Source organism: Necator americanus, chromosome II (assembly GCF_031761385.1).
Source record: "Necator americanus strain Aroian chromosome II, whole genome shotgun sequence".
Taxonomy (NCBI): domain Eukaryota; kingdom Metazoa; phylum Nematoda; class Chromadorea; order Rhabditida; family Ancylostomatidae; genus Necator; species Necator americanus.
This window is the reverse complement of record NC_087372.1, coordinates 31,130,418-31,156,552: the sequence shown is the minus strand read 5'-3', so window position 1 is coordinate 31,156,552 and position 26,135 is coordinate 31,130,418. Positions and strand designations below refer to the sequence as shown.

General features: G+C 40.1%; 5 protein-coding genes across 6 annotated transcripts; 4 read left to right on the top strand and 1 right to left on the bottom strand.

The window, feature by feature from the left end:
- Window positions 1-5,595: 5,595 nt before the first annotated feature.
- RB195_020047 (uncharacterized protein) lies at window positions 5,596-5,808 on the top strand (the record flags this gene model as incomplete). Its single annotated transcript, XM_013446101.2, has 1 exon — window positions 5,596-5,808. One exon carries the CDS (start codon window positions 5,596-5,598, stop codon window positions 5,806-5,808), a length of 213 nt encoding a protein of 70 aa, XP_013301555.2.
- Window positions 5,809-11,739: 5,931 nt separating this feature from the next.
- Window positions 11,740-12,921, bottom strand: RB195_020046 (uncharacterized protein; the record flags this gene model as incomplete). The annotated part of the gene is made up of 1 exon (XM_064188175.1): window positions 11,740-12,921. The coding sequence occupies one exon, from the start codon at window positions 12,919-12,921 to the stop codon at window positions 11,740-11,742; it is 1,182 nt and encodes a 393-aa protein (XP_064044056.1).
- A 9,668-nt stretch (window positions 12,922-22,589) lies between these two features.
- On the top strand, window positions 22,590-23,897 carry RB195_020045 (uncharacterized protein; the record flags this gene model as incomplete). 2 transcript variants are annotated; one of them, XM_064188174.1, is made up of 3 exons in its annotated part: window positions 22,590-22,660; window positions 22,742-22,899; window positions 23,608-23,897. In XM_064188174.1, the coding sequence occupies 3 exons, from the start codon at window positions 22,590-22,592 to the stop codon at window positions 23,895-23,897; spliced, it is 519 nt and encodes a 172-aa protein (XP_064044055.1). The 2 variants fall into 2 exon arrangements, with proteins under 2 accessions (XP_064044055.1, XP_013291348.1); XM_013435894.1 differs by lacking the exon at window positions 23,608-23,897 and having other exon boundaries at window positions 22,742-22,916.
- A 58-nt stretch (window positions 23,898-23,955) lies between these two features.
- Window positions 23,956-24,672, top strand: RB195_020044 (uncharacterized protein; the record flags this gene model as incomplete). Its single annotated transcript, XM_013435896.2, has 1 exon — window positions 23,956-24,672. One exon carries the CDS (start codon window positions 23,956-23,958, stop codon window positions 24,670-24,672), a length of 717 nt encoding a protein of 238 aa, XP_013291350.2.
- A 119-nt stretch (window positions 24,673-24,791) lies between these two features.
- RB195_020043 (uncharacterized protein) lies at window positions 24,792-25,409 on the top strand (the record flags this gene model as incomplete). The annotated part of the gene is made up of 1 exon (XM_064188173.1): window positions 24,792-25,409. The coding sequence occupies one exon, from the start codon at window positions 24,792-24,794 to the stop codon at window positions 25,407-25,409; it is 618 nt and encodes a 205-aa protein (XP_064044054.1).
- Between the last annotated feature and the right edge of the window lie 726 nt (window positions 25,410-26,135).

Sequence of the window (26,135 nt, the reverse complement as noted above, 5' to 3'; positions counted from 1 at the left end):
GTTTCGGCAACTTCACCTTCTTCAGAGACTAAAAAGTAAAAACGTTCGTAAAGTTTTCTCTCAAATCCCTCTCCCGGAAGAATTTGACACTCCGCAAGAGATCATATACGAAACGAAGAACCAATGGGGTACAAATTGTTGTGCTTAAGTAGCCGAGTGACTTTGGTATTAGTGAACCATCATGTAATAGAATTGGTCCGCTAATGCTAATTAGGATGGAACCGACTTATAGTCGCCTAGATCAAAATATGGAAAGGTTTTGATGCAAAACTGGTCTACTCCGTTGGTCAAGCGTGTGCTCCCTTTATAAGAAAGCTTCACCTCTATAATCTAGAAGGGACTGTGGCGTCGAGTAAGTGACCACACCACTGGATCTTCTTAGTCCTCTTCAGTACACCTTCGATGCTCTTGTATACTTTCCAAGCCGCTCGTTTCCTCCCGCTCTGCTCGAAGGTCAGGTCGTTCATCATGTTGATGTCCCAAGCTAAATATATACAGCTGGAGCATTTCGATATGTTAGTTCCGTTGAGCGTAAATGGGGCATCAGAAATACATCCGTTCCTCATGAACATCGTCTTGTCCAGGTTAGGCTAGAGATCGATCCTCCTATATTACACTCACCTAGAATTCATTCCGCCTAGCTTTATTTGATGTTATCAGAACGATGTCATCAAAGAAAGGGAGATGGTATAACTGCCATGCATCACCTTTCTTTCCAATGTTTTCCCATTTCAGTCCCCAAATCACGTTCTTGAGAGTGGTATTGGATTTTTTGAATGAAGTGGAGTAAGTAGGTATCGGACGCCTAGTTTATCTGAAAATTTCATGACCGCTTCCACCTCAATTGAACCGAAAGCCATCGCCAAAGAAAGTGAGACACAACAACACCTTGTACACCAGATTTCTGAATTTTGAAACAGTCTGTATATGTTCGGTCAATTTTTTTTCAAAATCTTGTTGCTCTCATGACTGACCTTCACTTACTGCTCTTTCAATCCTGTCCAGGAATACCCTTGTGAACAGCTTGTAGACGACAGACAAGGAGCAGATTGTATGGTTGCCCATGTCATGTGGGTCCCTATTCTCATACAAAAGTACAGTTTTGCTGGTCTTCCAGTGCTTCAGAAAGGTAACAAGTGAAGAGCTCCGCTAGTTTTCTATCGTGCAGCTGTGAACATGTCCGAAGAGCCGTTTATAATCTTTAATGTCGATCCAATTCTCTCCCTGGTTGTCGATAGCGGTATCTTCCCAAAAGGATGCTAACATGCGTCGTCGACTGTTTACCGGTACAGTGACAGTAAGATAAGTTTATATGTAGTGTTCGGTGTAACATCATTGGAACCAGCGCCATGGCTTTCCCTTTTTGGATTTAAGCACTTATTCTCAGAATGTTGTCGAGTTTACATTAACAGCTGTTTTACAGTTTAACTCTGAGTCAGATAGTTTCTTAAAAGCTCATTCTGTTGGTCCTCATTCTATGTCTACCTTCTGGGAACCTTATTGTATTCTCGTCCACTTAGATAGGCGGAGCCTGACACGAGTTTCTCTCATCGGGTATCCACTTCTTTTTATAACTTAGCTGCACGTTCTTTAGAGAGAAACTTTTATCTGTACTTATTGTCTGGTTTTAGGTCTTTTATGCCTTGAACAACAGTAAATGTTGTTTTTATAAGCAACAATAGTATGTAGAAAGTGCGACAACATTGAAGAATAATTTCTGAAGTTCTCCAGAAGCTAGTAAATGGAATGACGTTTAATAATCGGAAGTATATTTCATATAATCAGCCTGTTGAGTAACTGTTTGTGAGCGGCAATTTCAGCAATCTGAAGTGCATTCACAGTAGGGCTGCCGTTAATGATAATCCTTGATTAATGACAGCGTATTAGGAATCTGACGATATTCAGGTCTCTATGGGAAAACATAGGGTACGAAGTACGTTGGGAGGCGTTCAAGTTCTGTTAAAAGCCTATTCGTTGTTTGCATTTGAATAGTTTGCTGAGAAAACCTCATTGATTTTTGACCGCTCACTTGCGGATGCGGTGCGTGTGCAGATGTCCACGTTCTGACGTAGCTCGTAGGAACCAGTGTCGTTTCTCACGTCGTTTTTCAGGAAGTTTTGGGGGAAATCAGCGGGTTCATGCTCATAGTCGCAATCTGAGCCCACTGAACTCTGTATTTATTCGCACAGATAGCTATATCGTCAGTTTCGACAACTTTTAAAGCTATGTCCTTATTTTTTGCTGGATCCTGTATAACACGCTATCGAGCAACGTAAGAGTTGGCTTCCAGGAAGTGTAAGGATCATGCGAAATTACTTCCATGGCACATATTTCATGCAGAATATCGTCACAACGTGTTCGTTTTTCGGTCAAAGTTTCCGCCATTTATGTATAATCGGAATAGGCTCATAAAATTTTCATATCCGTGTCTATGTCGTGTCAAGTCTGACTCAAATTTCCTGCTACCGTGCTACATCTGCAACATATGCCGAAATCTACTTCTTTTATATGAAAAATCCGAGAAATTTTTGTAGACTCTTCAGCGTAAAATAACACATTACTTTTTTAATCAGTGCTTTCAGAATATGTGTAGTGATCTTAACTGCTTTATCTCCAACGAATTTTCCCCCATAGAATATACTTAATAATTCATTTTTATGCACAGTACATGTGCGATGTTTGCTTATTTTTCTTCCTTTTGAACCAGCAACTTTTACTTCGGTTCCGTTCACAGGTTAGGATTGATGTGTTACTGACTTCAGCCCTGTTTAGCAAAGAAAAATTTGTTGATGAAATAGACTAAAATCGTTGTTTGTTTTCGACATCTTCTTGTCCACACATGACACCGAATCTGGACATCTGTTTCTGGCATTAATTGTAAATGTGTGTTCTCGGCTGCAAAATTATTTACTCCAATACAAACAGGATTTTTTTTTCAATAACTTGCAATTTGACACTTTTTCTCAATTTACATTGCGATTAATGAACACCGTAGCAAATTCGAGAAATCTGCTGCACGACGTATTTTTCCTTATCACTATCGCCTTCAATAGTGTTATAAGGTCTCCAAGTTAAGTTTTTGAAGACGATGAGCTATTCTTCGTGTTATTCAGCCCCACAGGTATGCCGGCTCTCAGAAATCCGACACGTGGACTTCGTGACCTTATCCTTACCTACATTACTTGACGATTTTTCCAGTGGAAAAAATTAGTTTCAAATATTTCAAGAATATTTAGTTCAGTGATACTACGCATAACGGGCTATTAATAAATCAACAAAAAGGGCAAACATTCTGTAGGGCTTTCATTTGCAGCTTATTCCTGAGAGTAAATCATTGGATTCATTCGATGTCTAATAAAGATTGCAGTAGAAGAAGCAGAATTTAGCAGAAATGAAAAAAAAAATTGAATATGCATAATTAAAATTTGAAAAGAGAGGCAATACCGTACCGCATATAAAGTCATTTGTATACGTTTATGAACTAGAATTAGATAGTATTGTATCCTATATATAACTAATATTATATAACTAGTATTTTATCCACAATTAAGAGCTCTGAGGGATGACAAAAGTCACTGTGATTATGTTGTGATGATACACTCGTCATTTGAAGTTAGTTCTTATATTAAAAACGAATAAGGTGAACGACGGCTGTATTGGTCATCGCTAACGACGGTGTACTGTAGATGTATACTTAAAGACAGCAAACCACGAAATTGACGATGTTCGGATTTCTCCACGAGTGTAGGTGGATGTAAGGATGAATGTCACGAGAATCGGCGTGAACACCTGCAATCCATCATCGTTCATCATCGTTGGGTACACACACGAATCCAACAAATGCTGTTTTACATGCCCTTTCCTTGAATACAAGGAGAATTGAGCGTTATCACGCTTAGATGCGTCAACTCTACTGCTACTCCGCATCTATTCGTGGAGAGATCCCGACATCGTCAATTTCGTGATAACTGTCTCTGAATCTTCAGTGCTCCTGAAAAGATAAATAATGAATAACGGTAAATATTAGGGGCACCCCTAAGTAATGAATTATTATTAGTGTGGAATATTTGCTTCGGTCAAGTTAAAGCGATAAAGACGTGTGTTATTATATCATGATTGCCTTATTTTTATTTTTTATTGTTGTTTTATCATATTATTATATTGTTATATTATTATATTATTGCATTATTATATTACTATATTATTATATTATTATATTAAAAGTCAAAGTAAGTCACTGGCGTATCAATCCACTTGGGATGCGCCAACGCGTTTCACTGGAATTCGTAATCGTTGAGGTTTTGGAACGCGTGTTGGCCTATACAATGACTTGCGGGGGCCAGCCGATGATCAAATTAGTGTTTTTATCCTCCCAGACAAGTCTGGTACCAATCTATCGACCCAGAGGGATGAAAGGCTTGGCTTACACTAGGACGGTTTCGAACCCTCGACCGTGTGGCTACAACGGACCTCTAACCGACTGCGCCAAACCCGCCCTGCCATTATTATATTATCATATTATTATATTATTATATTATTATATTGTATCTTGGCAATATTACAACTCGTGACCTTGACATTTGTGACAATTATATTCTAAAGTTTTGCTACACCGTTATAAAATGGCGGACAATCAACCAACTGAAGAGCATTAACCTCATTGTGTGCTGCTTCATTTTTCCATCGGCTGTTAATGCGACGACTGCAACAAAGAAAACTTCCGATGGAAAATTTGGATGGAGGTGTATTGAAGGTCAGTGAGTGCTAACGCTGACTTGGAAAACTTTCCAGCAATTTTTTTCAGTAATTTTGACATGTCTGATAGCGATCGAAGTGGACGACTTGTGGAGTATGATAATGACGCTTTAGAGTCACCGATGGAAACCGATCCCAAACTGAGCTTTCAGGAATTAGCAAACAGCCTTCGGGCTACTTTATCAACAATCCAAAGACATCTAACAAGAAATTGGGGAGGTATGTGGGTTCTGCATTTTCTTGTAGTACGATAATGCCAGGCAGCATGCCGCAGGACTAACCCTGGAAAAAATAAGACAGCTAAACTGGGAGGTTTTCTTACATTCATTCATTACATTTCATTACATTACCTGCCTGAAACCCGCACCACCCCAGATTCGTTGGGTGATGCCTTTAACCGTCATCCTATCCATTAGTACTAGGGTTTGTTTGCGTTGTCATTATTAGCTAATGGACAAAATCATGTCCTTCGCCGGCTTTTCAGATTGTCGGTGCATGTTGCAGTTCGATTCATACCACAGAAAATATATAAAATGCATTATGTTGCGACTGCCTACAAAGAAGCACACGTGCATATGTTTGAATGCGGTGAAGATTTGCAGAGATTGGAATCGTTGAAGAACAGATTTTTTTCACACTCCATGCTCTTTTCATGAAAATATGAAGAGAGGGGAAGCACAGATATAAAAGGTAGCATTTCATAGTGATGCTACGAGATTTTCTAACAAAAAGAAATGCCGCAGTTTTAAATTCTATCCATTTTCTTAAGATTTCTTATTTCGTCATTTCTTTTGTTTCGCATGAGAGGTTGTGCTATTTGTAAGACGAATAATCGAATGAATGAATGATTTTCACATTCCTATTGCTGCTGCCACTGGCCGTAATATCAATGCTGGATTTGGTGAAGACACTGTCAAAGAGTGGACCATTCGTAATTGGTACATGAAGTACGCATCCCGAGATACCAGTCTTGAAGGGGATGACCATGGACGATCCGAAATCGTAATGGACGATGAAGTGTTAAAGGAAACAGTGGAAGCCAATCCGTTTTAACTGTTCGAGAACTTGCTAAACAACATGGCGTCAATCCAGCAAGTATTTCTCGTCACTTGAATGCATTTAGAAAAGTAAAAAAGGTGGGCAACTGGACTCTGCATGAATTGAACGATAATCAGGCAATTCTTCATTTTGAAGCTACTGTTTCATTGTCCATCCGAAACACGCATGATCTATTTCTTTCACGAATTGTAACATGTGACGAAAAGTGGATTTTATATGATAACAGGCGACGCTCGTCTCAATGGTTGGACCAGAATCAAGCAAACAATACAAAAGTTAAACGAATTGGGCTATGAAATCTCAAGCCATTCGCCTTATTTACCGGACCTTTCGCCTACTGATTACCATTGATTGATTATTGATTCTTTAAACATCAGGACAACTAACTGCAAGAAAAGTGCTCCAAGGACGAAATTAAGATCAAAAACGTCTTCAATGATTTTGCTGTCTCCAGGAGATCTGATTTTTATGGAAATGGAACAAATAGACTTTCTCAAGATGGCAAAAATGTGTAGATTACAACGCTGCTTATTTAGATTAATGAAGTTTATTTTAAGCTGAGATATGATTGTTTAGATTTTCCGTTTAAAATGGGCAAGTACATATGCAATAGTCTAATAATTTCTCAAATAGACGAAGACAGAGTGTTAACTTATTCCTAAACAAAATTTGCTTAACTGATTTTTATCGGAAGAAGAATTCTCCAATCTTTCGAATTTCCGTTGAAGGAGTGGAGATCTAGGACGTGCTAAGCTTTTTTTTGCTAATTCATTTGTTGAACTTGTTTGCATTTGTTTCTTTCTAGTTCCTTTTTTCGCAACGCTTTTCCGCAGTATATATGAGAAAAGAAGTGCAAGTCACTTTAAAAAGATGTAGATTTACACACTGACAAGTGAGGTCGTACATAGTCGTTTATTCTCAAGAAGTTATGGAATTTGTTCGTTTACCATTAAATTCCTTTGTTCCGTTTGACTATTGGTACGCACTTCGAACTATGCTACGGTGAGTATCCACGTACCTCTCATACTGTTCATAGCTTTGAAATTCGAGACTGTTGTTGAAGTCATCAGCCCACGGATCTCGGGTAGTACGGATTTCAGGTGGAGTATTCGTATACGGGATAGTAGATTATGTAGAGGGGGGTGATTCCATCCATTTCTTTCTAATTGCCGTAAAAAACGGCCCGGAAGATGCGGCGCGTGCACAAGGCTGGGGCGCTCCAATCGAACTCCTTGTAGAAAGTAGCGCACCGGAACGCTCGAAGCCGTATCTTCCGAGCCGTTTTTTACGCCGATTAGCAAGAAATGAAGCTACTAAGTATTCACTCTCGATTCTCTTTCACTGCAAATATTTCTCTTGAGTGAAATTTAACATTTTTGCTTCTCTTTTTTGGTTTCTCTTCCTATCAAATTACTCACATTTCCTTTCAATTCTTGTTCATCCTACAGTGATAGCTAATGAACTTACTCGGATGAGACTGCGAGCATGAAGATACTTCACGAATGAAATCAGTCTTTACATCCTATGTTCTCTTGATAGATCTAGCCAATCATTGTACGATGAATAGGTAATAGACTTGTCTTGGAGGACAAAAACACTGACTTGATTCATTGTCTCGCCTTCGCAAGCCATTGTAAGGTTGGACCCAAGTTCGTAAAACTTCAAACGATTCTCGAATAACGTCGAACACGTAGGTGGGGATCGACTAACGTCGTACGCTTTATCCTCCAACACTTTATCGGCAACAAAGGAACAGAGAGGTTCTACACGACGATTTCATTCTCGTGGACTCGGTTTTTCCAAGGCGATTTTCACGTCGAGTTCACGTCGAACATATTCAGAAAGAAGGAATCCCGACCCCGCTTTAGCCTGACTCTGTTGAAAAGATAGAGTCAGGGTCGAAATATAGTAAATCTCGTGGTATACCGCTTTTAATTGTGAATTTATACGTTTTAGAAATTTCGACATTGTGTTTTTAATTCGTCTTTCCTCGCTATACCAATTAGATTTTAAAGGAACTTCAATTATGACCCGATGTCCTGACATTCTTGTTTATATCAAAGACAAGTCTTACTGATGGGCGGACCCTCTGAGCCACTTCCTCTCCAGCTTGTCTCCGAAGGTGAAATCCTTTCCGACACCGTTACATTCATAACGTAGAAAAGTACCTCAAGTATCAAGAAAAATAACTCCGGTATCAAGAAAAAGAATAACTAAGCATACTAGAAATTTTGGAAAGTAACACTTAAATTATCTAATGGTTAATCTCTTTAGGATCAATCACTTTTTTTTGGAAGTCGCAACCTTTTTAAAATTAAAATTGAGATATAGAATTACTTAACAATTAAATTACAACCATGCTATATAATAACATGCTTATTCTTCTACTGCATTAGACTACTACTATTCTGTCACGTGTATGTGTGCTTGTGTGTGTGTCAGTTACGAAATTCCAAAAAGAAAGGGAGACGAGACCCAGGTAGTCGAACTGAACTGCGCCGACGCGAGAAAGCTATATAGAAGTGGGTGCAACGGGACCCAGCGCGCTGGATTGGTGCGTCGGCGTCGCAAAATGGTGATATGGGTTTGGTCGGGCCCAAAGGCATGCAATTAGTGTGCCATTATGCGGTTGTGTTGCGCAATTAATTCATTTGGATTTGGCGAAAAGTAAATGGGACGTTTTGAATCCTTTCCTAGATATGGCCAGTACACGCATTGCGTTTCACCCTGACCACTTCTCCACGTGTCTATTTCCTTGCACGTTTGCCTCAGGTTGGTATCTCGAATTCCTCAAAAAGTGAAAGCACGCATGTAAACGGCTAAGCAGTAGTCGACAGCTTACGTGGTCTGATCTGGTTTGTTATCTTTATCACGATGATGTCGTTCATATCATTTTATGTTAAGACATCATTCTGTGATAACTGTTGGGGAGGAACAATGGGAAAACAGAAAAACCCATACTTCCTGTTATGCTTTTAGATTGTGTCTACATTATATTGTTATATTGTTATCCAAGTAGGAGAACGACTGTTTTCAATTGTTGCATGTTTTCTCTCGTCTATCTTCAAAATTCTACCTACTTCCTTTCAGGATTCTTCTAGGATTCAAAACAAACTTTCTTCTTAACATGGAATCCGTTGACGTAGTCCTATAAGAGTATAAACTTGCTTGCATTGTTTTTTGACCTCATACCTAGTGGCCCCCCTGTCTTATAATCTTGTAAAATCTTGTACTATGTTACGAATCAACATCCATCGGATCGTTGATACATCGTTGGTAGGTGTGGTGGTATATTTCATCCTTCTCTCTTTTCCTCTTCTTTCTCACTACATCTTTCTTCCTTCTTGAGAACTACGCCCAACCGTCAAACAAAAAAAGAATATGATCCTTTCCTTTGCATGTTTACATGCTACACTTGCTCTTCTTCATTGCTTTGTCGGACTAACTTGCCAGTGTAGACATATCCAAGATGCCGTCATAATGCACACGTACAACGCTAGTGCTGAACGCCACTTTGTGCTTTGTGCTTTGCATTGTTTAACAAGAAAATGTTAACCTACTGGAATATGAGCGAATTACGGGGATACAAGTAAAGTCGACAGAATCCAGCGAATAGCGAGCTCAGGTAAAATTTACCTTGTAACAGAGGACAGGAACCAATTTGAGAAAATTGCAGTCATTTGCGGATACATATTCTAGATGAGATTTTTTCAAAAACGTCAGAAAAAGAAGCTAGAACCGTGCTCCCAGAAATTCAACCCTTCCAATTTTCCACAATGTGGTCCAATTTTTCACAATGCAGACTTTCTAGCTAGATTTGGTGTTGAAATAACAGTACAGGGCAGTGCCTACGTTATTAGCCTTATTTGTTTTTGAACTATAGAAGGCTCAGAGAACACAACTGACAATTTTCTTTTTTCTTTGTTTTTGAGGGAATCGAGTTTCCAGCTAATGAACCAGCTTCTTCTGAAGAGTAAAACCACTGTGTTGATGGACAAAATCTTCCAAATTTTTTAAAATTGAATTATTCAAAAAAATTGTTGTATGTATCTGAGAGGTTTCATATGGTGATCGTTTCTCCGAAAACAAGAAAAGTCTCAGCAACTGAGGGAATATGAATAGAACAAGTGTATCCATTGTTAGATCGGAATTAACTTTCGGACACTCCGGAACTTAAACTCTTTTGCACGTCCGCCCACGAGCAGCAATTAAGTCGTTTCTAATGAACCCATTTATCCACACTTTCCAAATTGGTCATCTCCGAAAGGGCGAGACCTACGAGATTGTTGTAACTTTGTTATGAGGTATTAGACAAATTTTTTGTGTCCTTTAAATAGTTCAGCTGCTAACTTTTCAGTTTTCTCTATTGAAGGCTTTCAAATTTTGCCGTTGCTCCGTCCAATTCTTCAAGACGTCATCACTAGAACTTTTTGCTGCTTAATCAGTTCCATTTCATCCAGTTTTTCGTTCCTTTTCGTGCTCATTTGGCGTTCAGTCTATTGCCGTTGTGCAAAGCACCTGGTTCAATTTTCTCAGCTCCTCAACGGCTCTACAGTTTCTTCACTCAGCTCTTACGCCACATAGACCTTAGGCTTAGGCTTAAGCTTGGACATAGATCTGTAAGACTAACATGTCACCACATCCTATGTTGAAACAGAAATGCAGTGATCCTCTTTTCTTTACTTGCGTTCCCACGGTGTTTTCCTACTGGTAAAAAATCCCTCGCTGATTTTCTGGTAGTGTGTCCACGAGGTTTTTTTTTAAGTGAAGCCTTTATTCGCCTAACTTTTGGCAACGAACAACAAACGAACATATGGCAGCATATGACAGTAAAAGGGCGTAAAAGTTTGATAACACCATGTGAAAGGCATTCACATAAGAGCCACAACGGACCGATTATAGTGTGTAATGCGTTTTAGTGGTTCACAAAACATAAATATCGGCAAGGAAGACATTTCAGGTGTTTTCAGCTCTGAAAAGAAACCCTCCAATGAATAATAGAAATGAGAGCTTGTTGATAACTAAGTAGTTCTTGCCACTCGTACCGCTCTGTGAGCTATAACTGTCCGGATTGTGCGTGTCAAATCATCTATCTCATCGCTGGTGATTCACACACAGAAATACTCATTCGTTGGTACACTGAGCAGCGACAAATAAGTGTTACCAGCTGCTGTATTGTCGGTGGAACATTAGGTAGGACTATTTTCAAGGTACATGGCTTTTATTTCCTCTACCTTGAACTATTACCAAAACACTGACCGAGGACAGTGTGAAACTTGAAAGAATAAGCGTAAGATTGTCTCAATCAACCTCTTTTTAGGCCTTTGAAGATGGCGAAAAAGCAGAGACATTAGGTACTAACGTGGTAACGGTTCCATATCAAAACCTCGTAGGCACACTATTAAGAAAGATAGACAGAAGTATGCCGAAGTTTCAAGACAAGAGAACGTTCCAACTAACATTTTTCTTTCTTTCCAAATAGTCAACTCCTGGAGAAATCAAAAAAGTGAAGAGTTTTCGTTTTTACAAAATCCTTCATTTCTGGAAAATCCGTTTGCTAGGATTGTACTACAGGCCAGGCTCAGCACTACCTGGATTAATAACTTGAACTGAGATCAGGGAGCATGAAGAAACAATAAGAAAAAAGAGCGCGGAAATACTGCAGAATGGTAACTTGCCACTTAACACGAAACTTGGCTTACTTACCTAATCGGCGGGCTGATGTCATCGCCTGACGCGATTACCCGCATCTTCGCCGAGGTGTGCCGTCCTTGAACACAGCTCTGCCCAATCTTCTCGATCTTCTGCGAGAGCTTGCACAGAACCAATCCATTCGTCGCTATTCCATATTCTGCAGAAACTTACGGCTTGCCTGAACTGCCTATCCACGCCGAGTGTCCTCAGGTCCTCTTTCACCACCTGAGTTCAGAACTTCCGTTTTCGGCCAAGTGGCTTCTTCCAGCTCGAACCCGGCAAACTCCTCAGAACTCGTTGAACAAGGCGATCTGCCGTTCTCCTTAATATATGACCAAAGAAGCGAAGACGATTTACTTTAGCCACTTTCGATGGCGGTGCAAGATGTTGATGTCTTCCACGTGTCATCCGCCAGTATACCACATCAATTTCTGCGTAGAGATCTTCATTGTGACATACCCTAGGCCAAAAGTAGCCAAGTAACCTTCTAAGCAACTTTCGCTCCGTGCAGTCAAGCCTCACTATAACTGTTGAGGGTGCTGCCCAAGTCTCCGATCCGTATATCATAGGGATATGATAGGGCGAATTGCGAATAGCTCGCAGCTTGACTTCGTTGGTGATGGGGGTCGACCACAGGCGTTTCGTTAAGGAGTTAAATGCAGAAGTGGCCTTAGCGCATCTTTGCTGAACATCTCTCTCGTAGCTATCGTTGTTCTTCAGCGTACAGCCCAGGTAACAGAACTCATCGACGAGTTCTATCGGTTGTCCGTTCACCCTGATTCCCGTTCGAGGTCTCGAAGAGATCCACATCTGCTTGCATTTATCAGGGCGTAGACGTAGTCCATAGGCTGTAGCCAGCTTCGATACAAGGTTGACAATATGCTGAAGTTTCGTACTGCTTTCCGCGAATATAACAACATCGTCGGCGTACTCGAGATCAGTCAAAGGGCACCCTGATGGTGCTAGGACAATGTCGGCAGGACACTGGTCGACTTTTCTTCGCATAATGTCGTCGATAGCGAAATTGAACAGGAAGGGTCCTGCCACTGCCCCTTGTCTTACTCCAGTTACCTCTTCAAACGGTGTTGTACATCCGGCTGGTGTTCGAACTGCAGCACTTGTTCGTTGATTCATGTCATGAAGCAAGCGAACGAACTTTCCTGGTACTCCATCGGCGCGGAACGCGTTGAGAAAACAGCTTCGGCGAGGAGAGTCGAACGCGGCTTCAAAGTTCAGAAACCCTAATTGCATTGGCTTCGAATACCGCTGCCAGATTTCGATCACTCTCCTGACTATGAACACCTGGTCAATCGTAGATCGGCCAAGACGAAAGCCAGCTTGCTCGTCGCGCGTTGTTTCTTCACGATGTTTAATGAGTCGATCCAGGATAATGCACTCCAATACCTTGTACATAACATGCAGCACAGAGATTCCTCGATAATTCCTAGGGTCCGTGACCACGAGACAAATCTGAAAACAAACAAAAAACAAAGTACATCTCGCTTTTCCTTCTTCTTTCGACATTTGTTTTTGAATGTGTGATGTCGAAAGCCATTTTATATTAGCTTTAAAAAGGAAAGTGATAATATGTGAGAAAGTGGTGATGTAGTCAGCTTAAAACGACACGAAGCTCGGTATGGTTGCGGTTGGAGGGCGGTTGGACTAGAAGCGGGGCGGTAGGGCTAGCGGATCGGATCGTGGTGAGGCCATCACGAAATACAACGACAAATAGTGGCAGCATGGACCATTCCTTGATCTTAATCGCTACGCTCAACCGCTTCAAGCGCAGCAGCTTACGGAACTGGATCGAACTTCATTTCGTTTTTACCTTACTAATGTAAAGCCTATGAAATCTCGTACTTGTCAGATAATCGCATAAACGAAAACATGCTGATATACGTTATGAATGGTTATAAATTAGTAGCCCGCTGGTCATTTTACTAACTGCGTGAAAGTTTTCCTATCCAATGATTGACTTACTTGACTTCAGTTTATCGCAAACGCCGGTCCAAAAACGTGGTCGAGTTCAAGGGCTGACAACGCTCCACGGTTCAGCAGGGTCTTAAAGTGATCCCTCCAAATTGGAAGTTTTGTTTCACCGACAGCTACTCCATTGGCATGTTGAGGAATAAAGAACATCTTTCCGTCTTGCCGCTATACTGCTTTAATAAAGCAGAGGTTTACGGTGAGTTCCTCTCCTCCCATGCCTTTTCAAAATCCCACGCTCTTGACGTCCACTCGTTATTTTTCCCGGTTGAAATCACCGGCGTTGCGAGCGATACGCACAGGATTGTACGTGGATCTTGTCTCCGCACATGCGAAGGCAATCTTCTTCCGCAACATTTGTACCGGAACTGCTTCCATTGCAGCGTTCTGGATGCATTTTGTGAAGGAATTCGCTTCCTCCTGGTTCGTACTCTAACATGAAAAGATACACGTTGGCGGAAATTTAATCTGCATTCCCCGTCTTTCAGACATGCCATTTCGATTTTCAGTTGAGGAGGTATCTTCGGTTCCTCTGGTAGAACCGTATCTTAAGGCTGAAAAGAACTGGACGGTGATTAGAGTTCAGTGCAACCCAAGCAGCTCTGGATTTTCGGGTTTAACCGAAGAGTGTTCCTCGTCTGAACGTAGTCGAGCTGATGTTTAGGAGTCCCCATCTTTCGCTAGCGCTGCTCTTCAGGTGTTTAAAGAGTTGACCTCTGCCACGTGAGCTGATGACGTCCATGATTCCTCCTAAACGTGGAAGTGATGATGAGGCCCGTCTGTTCATATAAGTCAACCTGATGTTCACCGTTTTTTTTTTCGACGTGCTGGATAATACCATTTTCCTAGCACAGCGGATTGTTGTTCGAGTCCCATCTTCGCATTTGCGTCGATTCGAATGCGTCGAATGACCACCTGCTGGCTGGGTGTTTTACACATTTAGGGTGTTACAATGTGGTTAATAATGGTATTTTCGCAATATGACAGTTGAAATTTTTTAAGTTTATTATTCAGTCGAACTTAATTCAGATTCCAATTGCAACACTCTCTAAGCATATGTATCCTCGATTTGTTAGCTATTTATGGATGGTGATCTCTCACTTCTCCCGTAATAATCCACATATTTTCATGAGCACACAGATTCCTTCATCCAATGAATGCAGAAAGAATCTCACCAAAGAAGTTTTTTAGAAAAAGAAATTCATTTTCCATTTTTAGACATCTCTTCGTTTCGAAAAGAGATTCGCAGCGATATAAAAGTAACTTTTTGTATCTACGTTAGCAGCTAAACATTCTCCCGGGGCTCATTTAAAAAACTGCATCTTTTCAGTAAAATTTGACATTCGACATTTTCAGGACTGAAAAAAGGAAGTTTATTAAAGCGGTTGTCGGTACTCCTATTCTCCTTACATGAAATTTAATAAAATGCGAGAAAATATACGTCGAACTTATAAAGCTGAAAAGAGACTACTGAAAGAATATTCTAATGAAGACAGCTCTTAAAAATTGGATTTTTCTAAGAACTCCACCGTTTTTGAGACGCCTCCGCGAGAATTCATTATGTGACTTTCAGTAAGAATCATTCCTTAATGTGCAGAAAATGGAACCATCACACCATCTAACTTTCTCGGGTTGGTTTTGAAGATCCTACTATTCTCGACTTTATCATCACTTTAATGGTTTTTGTTATTCTACACGTTCCAACACAGATAATTTTTTTCTTTATAGGTCCTCTTTATGAAAATCTAGTAGCTCACACTCGTACGTTACTAACCAAATTTCCTCCATGCCATAATGGATTTTCGCAAAACAGCTGGAATTCCTTACAAATGAGTTGTGCAAGTCATACCCAATTAAACGTCCAAGTTGATAGCGTCTCATTCGAACCTTACAAGTAGCACCTGCTGTGAAAAGTTATGAAAAGCTTAACCTCATCACTTTGTCTCTTCGTATGCAGCGGTCAACGTCTTCCAATTTTTTCAGGAAGTTAATGTCCAGGTAAATGTCTGGAGTTTTTAGATAGGTAAGACGTGGCTGGTGATAGTGTGAGTGACACGGGTCGCTAGAAGCTCATTCACTAACGACTGCATCTCTAGAATGTCCATATATATATATATATATATATATATATATATATATATATATATATATATATATATATATATATATATATATATATATATAAAGATACTCGACCCACCATTTTTATTATCCACCACTAGTGAACGTGGGGGCTCATCCTAAGCGGAGTGATCAACGCCAGACACTTTATCCTTTATCCTTATTAATAATAGTAAAATAATTTTTAATTGGTTTCAATTAAAATAAATAAATAATAATTAATAATTAAAATAATAAAATTCAATTAGGAATGTTTGGTTTTCGCCTGTTACTTTACTTTAATTGATTTCAATTAAAATAAAGTAACATGCGAAAACCAAACATTTTCTTTATTGTTGTTAGCGGCTAATTTCTACTTATCTATCAAATGTATTGATACTTTCTCATTTCTTCGTTAACACCGTGAACTTAGATCATGGAGAATTTTCCCAGTTTCTGAGCAGTTTCTTCAATAAAAATATTTTTCAACACAAACACAAACATTTAACCGACTATCAGCTGAATTAGGTATAAAATTAGACTTTTCTTTTGAAAAGCAGCTGCCACTTATAATTGTTCCACAAGTCCTGTAATAGTCCTGTAATATGTTGTGGAACGTTTTCAACTAAAAACAAGTTGTTCACTTTTAGGAATGATAAAAATGATGAAATGTAGATTACCATCTTCGTTATCGGTTAAAAACTAATAAAAGAAATTTTGTGGAGCGTGGAGCATGGCTTTACGATTGAAACTTTGAAAATCAGATCATACAATCCTATAGTCATTCCCAAAATTGTTCTTTATTGATATGGGCAAACGAAGCAGTAGCGCAGTTGGTAAGAGGTTCCCATGTGTCTGCACAATGGGTCGGTGGTTCGAGTCCTCCCAAACCTTTCAACCTTTCGATAAAAACACTTATTTGATCCATGGATTAGCACTCGCAAGTCATTGTATAGGCCAGTACAGATTTCAAACGATTCGCATAAATTTCGAACGATTCCGAACTGAAGCGAGTACGGTGGCGAATCCCAAGCGGATTGATTAACGCCACACACTTTATCCTTGTATCCTTTATCATAGGCAAACCAGGGTGGCCGTCTAATTCTAGCTAGATGCAGCAGCATTCTTTTTACCTAGGGGATACGTATACGTGCTTGTGAACGTTACTGTTCTGGATAATGTTTGGGCTCGTCATTCATCCTCGAATATCTCTGAAAAAAAAGGTTCTCTAAAATATACTCTTGTAGGAAAGTGTATCTTTTCAAAAGTGCACGGAATATTATATGTCATTTCTGACTTACATTAACACATTACATTACCTATTCATGGACATATGTTATTTCATGGACACATGTTACTTCTGATTAAAATGTCTACAAACAACGTCAGCATCATTCTCCTTATTCATTTATTCCAATCAATTTTCGATATTTATTTCCCGTTTGAATGCAAATATCGATTTTGAAACAATTCGTCATTTGAGCGAAAAAGTTGTATTTTTAGACAGAAATAAGCGCTGTAAGAAAGCGATCCTTGCATAAACATCCATATGAATGATAAATGTGACGATTTTTTTCATCCCCCTCATAAATCCAATGAACGACTATGTTGCAATCATATGTGACGTCCAATTACATGCAAATGTTCAAAAATACTTGGTTTACATTGACGCAACAAAAATTGTACTATCTTTAGTTTATCCTTACTTTTATTAAATTTATGACATATTTTTTTCTGCATCTACTATTTAAATAGCTGCCCCTTTAGATCCTTTAGATTCATTTATTCATAACTTGCCCTTATGGGAGGCAGTGAGAGAAGTTCTTGTAATTTCCTTTCACCTTGAAAATATATTATTCAAAGAGTAAGCGTGCAGTATTTCGAGCTCCTACGAACCTTACCCCTGTAGATTATCCTTCTTCTTAATCTATTTCACTTCTTCGAATGGTATATTGACACCCTGAGTTGGTGAGGGAATTATCTCAGCTATTTTGAGTTCTATAGAAATTTCCAAATGAAAATTTCGGAAAACATCACAGAACGAGGCCAAAACTTTGTTGTCACCCTGAAGACTTTCTCTCTATCTTGACTTCTTGTTCTTTTTCGCTTTTTCCGCTTTATTCCTCTTCAGTCAGGGAACTGGGTTCTGAAAACTGTTGCTGACCTTTGCTTCACTTCCATTAAGTTTTTTTTTTGATGATAGTGTGTCAGCTTTGATTCATTTGTAAGGCAAATCTTGCAAACTTTTCCAATTTAGCAAAAAAAAATGTTCTGAAATAGATAATTTCGTATAGCTGAATCTGCGACTGGCAATGCAGGTAAGAGATTTTTTTTATGAGAAACTCATCACACCATTGAGAAGCTTCATATCTCATAGATCGAATGGCAACTGATGAGAGCAAAAGAAAAACGCAGAAGAACTAACAAAAAGAAATTTTCAAAAATCGCGTGCGCATTGTGGTCCCTTTTCCAAAACCACAATACTGCGCAGATTTTGTGAAAACAACGGCATGTCTACAAATGTCACCGTCATTCACCGTCACTTTTTTGAATTCGTTAAGAATATGAACGTGGCCTGGATCGATTTCTCTTAATCTTCCTGAGAAAAAAAAACGACGTGAGAAATGGCGTTCGTTCCTGCAAGGTATCTTACAACGAAGCACAAATGTGCACGCGCTGCATCCACGAGCGAGCGGTTGAAAATCAATAAGGTCACCTCACTAGCTCAACAATTAGACTGCTGAGGGAACTGGAGCGTATACAATGGAGGTAGGAGGGGCGCTCTGGCGGACCTCATAGGTTTTAAACGCCGATCCCAAGCCGTTTTTCAGTACGGCTATTGAGAATTGGACGAGAATACGTTCATATTCGTAATCTGCGCTCTTTACGCTATGTTTTCCAGTAGGTTTTCAGTCTACGTCAATTTCGTGGTACGCAAAAATGTGTTCCATATTAAATTACTTTCAAAAAACGTCATTTAACCGCGTAAAACAATGTGCGTGTGCACTTAGTTCTAAGTACATCCCTACGATACATCAGCGTCCAACCTAAATCCAAAGCTTTCAACTTAGGCGGTAAACCAGTAACGATAATGATTCGGTGTGATAACGTAAGAAGCAGACAAAATGATCTTGACTTTCTGGCGCGGAAAATTATTTGCCTCGTAATTCATTCATAATTCATTTCCATATTTATTACTGCACTAAAATCCCTTCTATGTTGATGTTGTGTTGTTCTTGATACCGTCAAATCGTCTGGTGTTGTTATTTAATTAGCAAATTTAGTAACATTCACCAAGTAGACAAAAGTTTGTTCCCACTTTTGAGTTATCGTAATTTTTGAACTGACGGAACTTCTAAACTTGCTAAAAGTTCAAAAGGAACAGCCCCAGATCTCTAGGATCTTCATTACTAGAGCTTCTGATCTCTAAACTTTATTTTACTATGCTATTAGTCTTACATAATTTATTTAATTTATTATAACTGATTTAATTTATTATTTCTCATAATTTCAATTTAGTCTCTCGATTGCTTCTAAAGTTCTCCAATGAATGAAGATAATTTTCTGGAAATGATTTTGAACTAGAAATTGCTATGCGCTATAAAAAAAAACGTCTTTATATGTCTTTCCCCTTTGTTAGTCTCAACGAGATAGCGGTGCGCTCTTCGAGAGTCGCACCGCTATCTCGTTGAGACTAGACTAACAAAGGGGAAAGACATATACACCTCCCTGGATGCGGTTTGGACACAAAGAACAACCATAAACATCAAACATCACCATATATGCGCTATGTGTATAGATCGAATTAGACGAGTAGACTATTTGCGAATTTTTAGAAGAAAATTGGTTAATTAGCGAATAATTCTATTCATATTTGTACACTTTTACATTACACATACATAGATTGTATATGACTTTGTGCTTCTATACAATAATATACTTATTAATAATAATATACAATAATATGTTTCTATACAAATTGAAGACTAGTTGTATCGAATCAAATCCTCGCCTCTCACGGATAATCATCGGTTCCTTTTTTGAACTTTGAATCTTTTGCAGACTTATGTAGAAATCAAATTTCACGAGGATTTCAAAAATACTGGTATCCGTATTGTTTTCTTATTTTTGTTGCAACTGAACAATATTGCATATTTTTATGGAAGTGGATTTTTTTTGTCGCTTCGAGTAGAGGCGTATCTGCAAACCCGAAAGATGCCATGAAAGAGACTAAATCATACTAAACAATATTTTTCTACGCATCTTTCTCACGTATTTGAAAACTTTTTCTTAAACTCAAAATTTCAAAAAAAAAGCGTAGATGTAGACTTGCAATTTTCGAGTACAAAAGCTGCGAGTACAGTGGAGTCAAAACGACATGAATCACGAGTGTGGTTGCGGTGCATTTGCGTACGCGCTCGAAACGGCGCGGTGAGGCAGCAGTTGGAACCGAGGTGGGACCGTCGCAAACTGCAGCGATGACTGGTACCAACAAGGATTTCGCCACGCTCCTAGCCGCTGCGCTCCACCGAAGTGCGTCGAGAGAGGCCGCGCACGCAAATGTGTACAGGCTTCATGTCGTTTTGACCCTACTATACTACGCTCCAGTTGGTAGAAATCCCCTTTCATGGACAGCAGAATCTTGATTACGTATCGAAGTAGAACTCTCAGAAATTGCTGCAAAACTTGGTTTTTGCTCAGTCATAATCAAAATGCGCAAGAATAAAGTTCAGATGCAATGTTTTATCATCGGTTATGTTGAGAGGCGAACACATAATTTTTCCACATATTTTTAAATATATATATATATATATATCAGAAACTAAAGTTCAGGAATGGTCTGCAGAAAATTCATCCTCCTCCATCCTCTGCCTCTCCAGAAGGTTTTGGATCTAAACTAGCTTTTGCTGTAATCTTTCGAAGGAAATATTCGTTGTCTTCCGCCTTGATTTTCAGAAAAGAACAAAAAGAGAGGGATTCCAAATTATTTAGGATCTTAATGGTAGAAGTAGCTACCTATAACTATTAGAAATAACTGAATAATTGTAACTTAATACTTACTCTCTGTTTATCAATTATTGTTGTTGTAATTACTCAATAATTATTAATCATTACTAATAATAAAGTGTTTTCGACTAATTTTTTATTGTAATTTTTCTATTTTTCTCTTAATTTTCTGTGCCTGAATGATGTTATCAAGTTCATCATGCGAAAAATCTGCTTTACGAAGCTCTGATTTTTTCCCATCACTGAGCTGCTTTATAATGTTCCAGAAATCCCGTGTCAGGAAAATTAGCTGCTCCTGTTCGTAAATGGTTTTACGTCAAACTCTTACTTCTGGCGTGATTAGGAGAAGCTAAGTTTGCGGCGTATAGATCGTCTTCACATTATTAGCCTCTCGGCATAATTGTTTTGGTAGACGTCTCGATTTGAAGTTGACATCTTCCTCTGAGGCCAGCCAGTCGCCACTCTCATCATCTGAGACAACAGAACTAAATCATATGTAAAAACGTGGGACGTGTGTGGTTTTAGTGTTGGTGTCAATATATCCGAACTGAAAAAATCTCACAACTACATTGAGCACTCACTTAGACTTTGACACTTCATTTTTTTTCCAGATTCACTCATCGTTCATCCACATAACTGCTCGAATTAATAATTGTAGCTTGAATTTGAAATTCGACTCATTTCTGTGCATTTCATTTCTGCTTGGAGAACTTTAAGAATTTCCCACAGCTCTACAAAAGGATTCACCTTCTCCATGTGGGTTTTGTGAGTCTCATCCATCATAAGAACACTCGAATTTTAGCAAAATTACCCTCCATGCGAGATGTTTCGTTGTTCTCAGCCGTCAAGAAAAACCAATCAGTATCATTTCAAATGCACATTTGTATCAAATTTTTGTATTTTACCATTAAAACCTCAAATAATTCATCTGTAGAAACTTGCAACTCTAATTCTAGCTCGAATTTCTACTCATATTCTGAATTTCAAGTAAAAAATATTGTACATCTGAAGTTAAAATTAGTGTGCATCTTTAACGAATGCGTCTGTAAAGTACCAAGTACTGAGAGGTCATGTTTAATCCATTCTTATACCAGAGAACAATAGTTGTTGCGTGCAGTGAAGCGACTGAGAAGAATTGTTTCCCTTATGTGCTTGAAAAAGGCAAAAAAAAAGACTTGCTACAATAGTATAGGCCTTATTTCGATGAAATCGTCGTTTTACAAATGAGAAAACATCATCATCCTGGTGCCGAGACTTTACTCAATTTAACAATGTCTGCAAAATTTCACCAGTAATTAAATCAGCGTTACTCAGTTACGGAAACGCCAAAGAGCCAAACAAAACTGAATTGTTCCTTTTCTTCGAGAAATTGTTTACTTTCGTACAATACTTGGGAGGAGTGTGTTTAGAATAAATTTCTTCCGATATGATGTGAAGCTAGCTAGCCATCGAGCAGAAAGGCTGTAGGGTTAAAAATGAAATAATTATGTCGAAAATTATTTGAAATTTTGAAATGATTTGAAACAGCAACAACAACAAAATTTGAGGCGTAAACATTTGAAAAGCATATATCATAATTCTGGTCGGTTCACCAACATCTGCCAAATTAACCTGGGACGGGCTGGCAAAGGAAGTGAGTTTGAATCTCTGGAAAAGATTGGAATCCCCCTAAATTTAATTCCTGTGCTTCAGATCTAATTTATCCTCAAACCTTGATCTCATTACTCGTTCAGCAGAAAAGAATTCTCCTTATTTATTTCGTAGACAAAGTGTGAAATTAGGTTCACACTCAGACAATGATTACCGCTTTTGATTTCTTTTTAAGATATTTTGAGTTACTTTGAGTTTTTTAAAAAGATATTTTGAGTTAGAGCCTAATTCTGTAGGAACTCATCTTAGTATGCCGAGATTTCGTTTCGTTTCCACGTCGGATATTCTCTTGTCCGTGGCGACTGTGCGGAAATGTTTTTCATCCACTTTTCAGGAAAATGCGCTGCTGTGCATGTCTTGGGTTGTTTCTCTTCTGTCTGTTTCTACTCTCCACCTACTCACATGCCAGGTATTGAAAAAAAAAAACAAATGGAATTACTAACTTGAGCTATTTGCTTATTCTAAATGGCACATTCTCACTACATTTTAGGGTTATCATGGACTCTTCAATGCCGGTGAAGCGCCGTATGGTAATACGTGTTCCGTTCATGCAAAATCCGGATTCCGAGCAGCTCAACCGCATTTTCCACACATCATTCACTGATCAAAAACGAAAGAAACAGCATAACGACAATTCCATCGATTTCAGTGAATCTTATTATTGACAAAAAAAATCGTAGCTGTTGTTATTTTATGAAATATCTCTGTGTGTGTTTGTATCCCTTGCAGTGAACTAAGAGATTTGATTGTGTCACAACAGAGGTGATTGAAAGTGCTAATTCCGTTTGCGTTCGTTCCTCTCAATTTCCGCTCTCGCTCTCTCTCTCTCGGACGTAACCTTTTGCACCTCCGGTCTCGTGCAAACGTGCCACGCGGGTGAATTCTTCGATAAATATTCATTGTCCTCGGCCAACTCTTTAATGTTCCTCATTCAAACCTTTAATAAGTATTGATGAAAATACAAGGCTTTGTGATCTGTTAACTGTAACTACTACTGTTTAATGTTGACACTACAAAACCTTAAAGGCATCACCCCACGAATCTGGGGTGATGCGGGTTTCAGGTGAGTTATGCCTATAAGGAGTCCTAGATTATGGAGAGAAGGGTGATTCCGTCTATTTCTTCCTAATTACCGTAAAAAAAAGGCTTCGAACGATTCCGGCGCGCTATTTTCTACAGTGAGTTCGATTGGAGAGACGCGGATACTCACCACTATACTACCGAGGATCTCCCTCACTAGAGGGATCTCAGCCGGTTAGTCGCGAGGCTACGTGGCGCGTCCCCGGGTGGCGGATAGGGGGTTAATCGCGAACCAAAAGCGACTTTGTGCCTGCCCAGAGACGCGGGTGGATTCAGGGCATGGACTCCCTGTTTCTGCTGAGCCAGGACTGACTCATGACATCCTTGTATCCCGCACTTCGGTCCGGCCAAAAGCCTACAATCAAGTGACTGGGAGGTACAAGGGAGGTGGTTTGGAGTCGCCTCCAACAAATAAGCTCCACATGTCCACTCCGGGAGAACAGAAGTTCTCCCAAAAACTCATGGGACTAGAGGCTTGCAACCTGCCCATGGGTTTTAAAATTCTTTTGCATGTCACAGCAATAGAAAAGAGTCTCCTGATTCCGGAGGAAAGCCTGGTAAGGTAGCGCCAGGAAGGAAGGTGTTGAGAAGTCATATAGGCTACCGGAACGGAAAAGGACGAGGATGACAATCTGTACTTATAACGCACGTACGTTTGCATCGAAAGCGGCCATCGAAGATCTTATGATGCAAACTAAAAAGATCAGGTATGACGTCATTGGACTGACCGAGACGAGACGACGTCACCCTCTCAACGCCGTATTTGAAACTAGAGAAGAACTGTTCTTAGGAACATGCGACAGTAGAGGTGTTGGTGGAGTTGGCGTCCTCGTCAGCACGAGTATGGCAAAGAGCATCGACTCTTTCGAACAACTTACGACCCGAATCGGACGTCTGCGGATGAGAAGATGTGGTCCAACACCAGCCTTGACCTTCGTCGCTTACTCTCCAACATCAAGCTACGAAGAAGAAGAAGTCGAAGATTTGAATATGGACCCGAAGAAGTTCTACCGAGAAGATCATGCCTTCTACAAGTTCATAATTGGCAATTTCAACGCCAAAGTTGGCCCAAGAAAAACGCCTAAGGAACTTCACATCAGGACCCACAGTCTACAATGGAATGACCAGGGGGAGAGGCTGTCCGAGTTCATCATGACGACTAAGACCATCCATGGGAGCTCGCAATTCCAAAAGCCCTCTTATCTACGCTTGACGTGGGAGTCACCCGGTGGAGGGTACCGTAATGAAAAAGACCACATCATCGTCAATAAAAGGTTCTGCCTGATGGACATCGCTGTTGCACCAAAGTTCTACACGGGAACGGACCATCGCCTCCTCTGAGGAGGATTCTCCTTCACAAGGAGAGGAGAGAAAGCCGCCAAGTTCAGAGAGAGATACCCCAGAATATCATCAACTGGAATCTCTTCACTACGCTAGCCGGCTTTTGGGAAGATTCCGCAATGGACAACATCGACGAGGATTATGACCGGCTCGTTGAACACCTTCACGATTGCACGAAGAAGGCTGATAGTTTTGAAACCGCCAAGAGACGCTTGTCTCTTAAAACTTTTGAGTTGATACGCCAACGTGGAGCAGCGCGAGCCGCAAGGAACCAAGAACTCACGTCCGAGCTCGCAAGGCTTTGCAGAGAGGCGATAAAGAAAGGCTTTAAAGAGAGAAGAGCAGAAGTGCTGGCTGAAGCTGCAGAGGCGGGGAAAAGCATCCGCTATGCCCGTCGAGACTTCGCCAGTCGCAAGACAAGGATGACTGCTCTCCGGAACCCGAAGGGAACAACCATTGCATCGAGAAGGGGGATGGAGAAAATCATCTACGACTTCTACTCCGATCTCTTCGACAGCCATGTCCACTTGCCTCCTCACCATCTGAGGGAAGACGGACATGTCATTCCAGAGGTTCTCCCGTCCGAAATACGACATGCTATCATGTCGGTAAGGAAACGTACGGCACCATGGTCCCGACAGAATAAGACAAGAACACCTGAAGAACCTTCCGCCAATACTCATCAACACCCTGGCGAGGCTCCTTACACGTTACCTCTCGGAATGCAAGGTTCTTAAACAGTGGAAGATCAGCAAGACCGTGTTTTTGTATAAAAAGGGAGGTTCACATGACATCGGCAACTATCGCCCAATCTGCTTACTCTTCGTCATTTACAAGCTCCTTACAAGAGTGATCATTAATAGGATTGAAAAAGTCCTGAATGAAGGACAGCCATGCGAGCAAGCAGAGTTTCGAAAAGGATTCAGCACGATTGACCACATATACACTGTTTCGAAACTCATCGAGGTATCACGAGAGTACAAAATGCCGCTCTATTTCACCTTCATCGACTTGAAGAAGGCCTTCGACTCAGTTGAGCGGTCGTGGAAGCCTTGGGCAACCAGGGCGTCCCTACAGAGTACATAAAGGTACTTCGAGAGTTGTACAGTAACTTCACGACCGGAATTTCGCCATTCTACAATAATATCGTTACTGACGTGAAGAGGGGGTCCGACAGGGTGATACAATCTCACGCAAAATATTCACAGCCAGCCTCGAGAACGCAATGCGAAAATTGGAATGGGACGACATGGGAGTGAGGGTTTATGGTCAGCAGCTACACCATTTGCGCTCACATCGTACTGATAACACCTAGCATCAGCCAAACGGAACGAGTGCTAGCCGAATTCAACGAAACGTGTATGAACGTGTGGATGCGTCGGTCTTCAGCGAAATCTCCAAAAAAAAACGATGTTCATGCGGAACGGATGGGTCTCGGATGCTCCATTTACGCTCTACGGAAC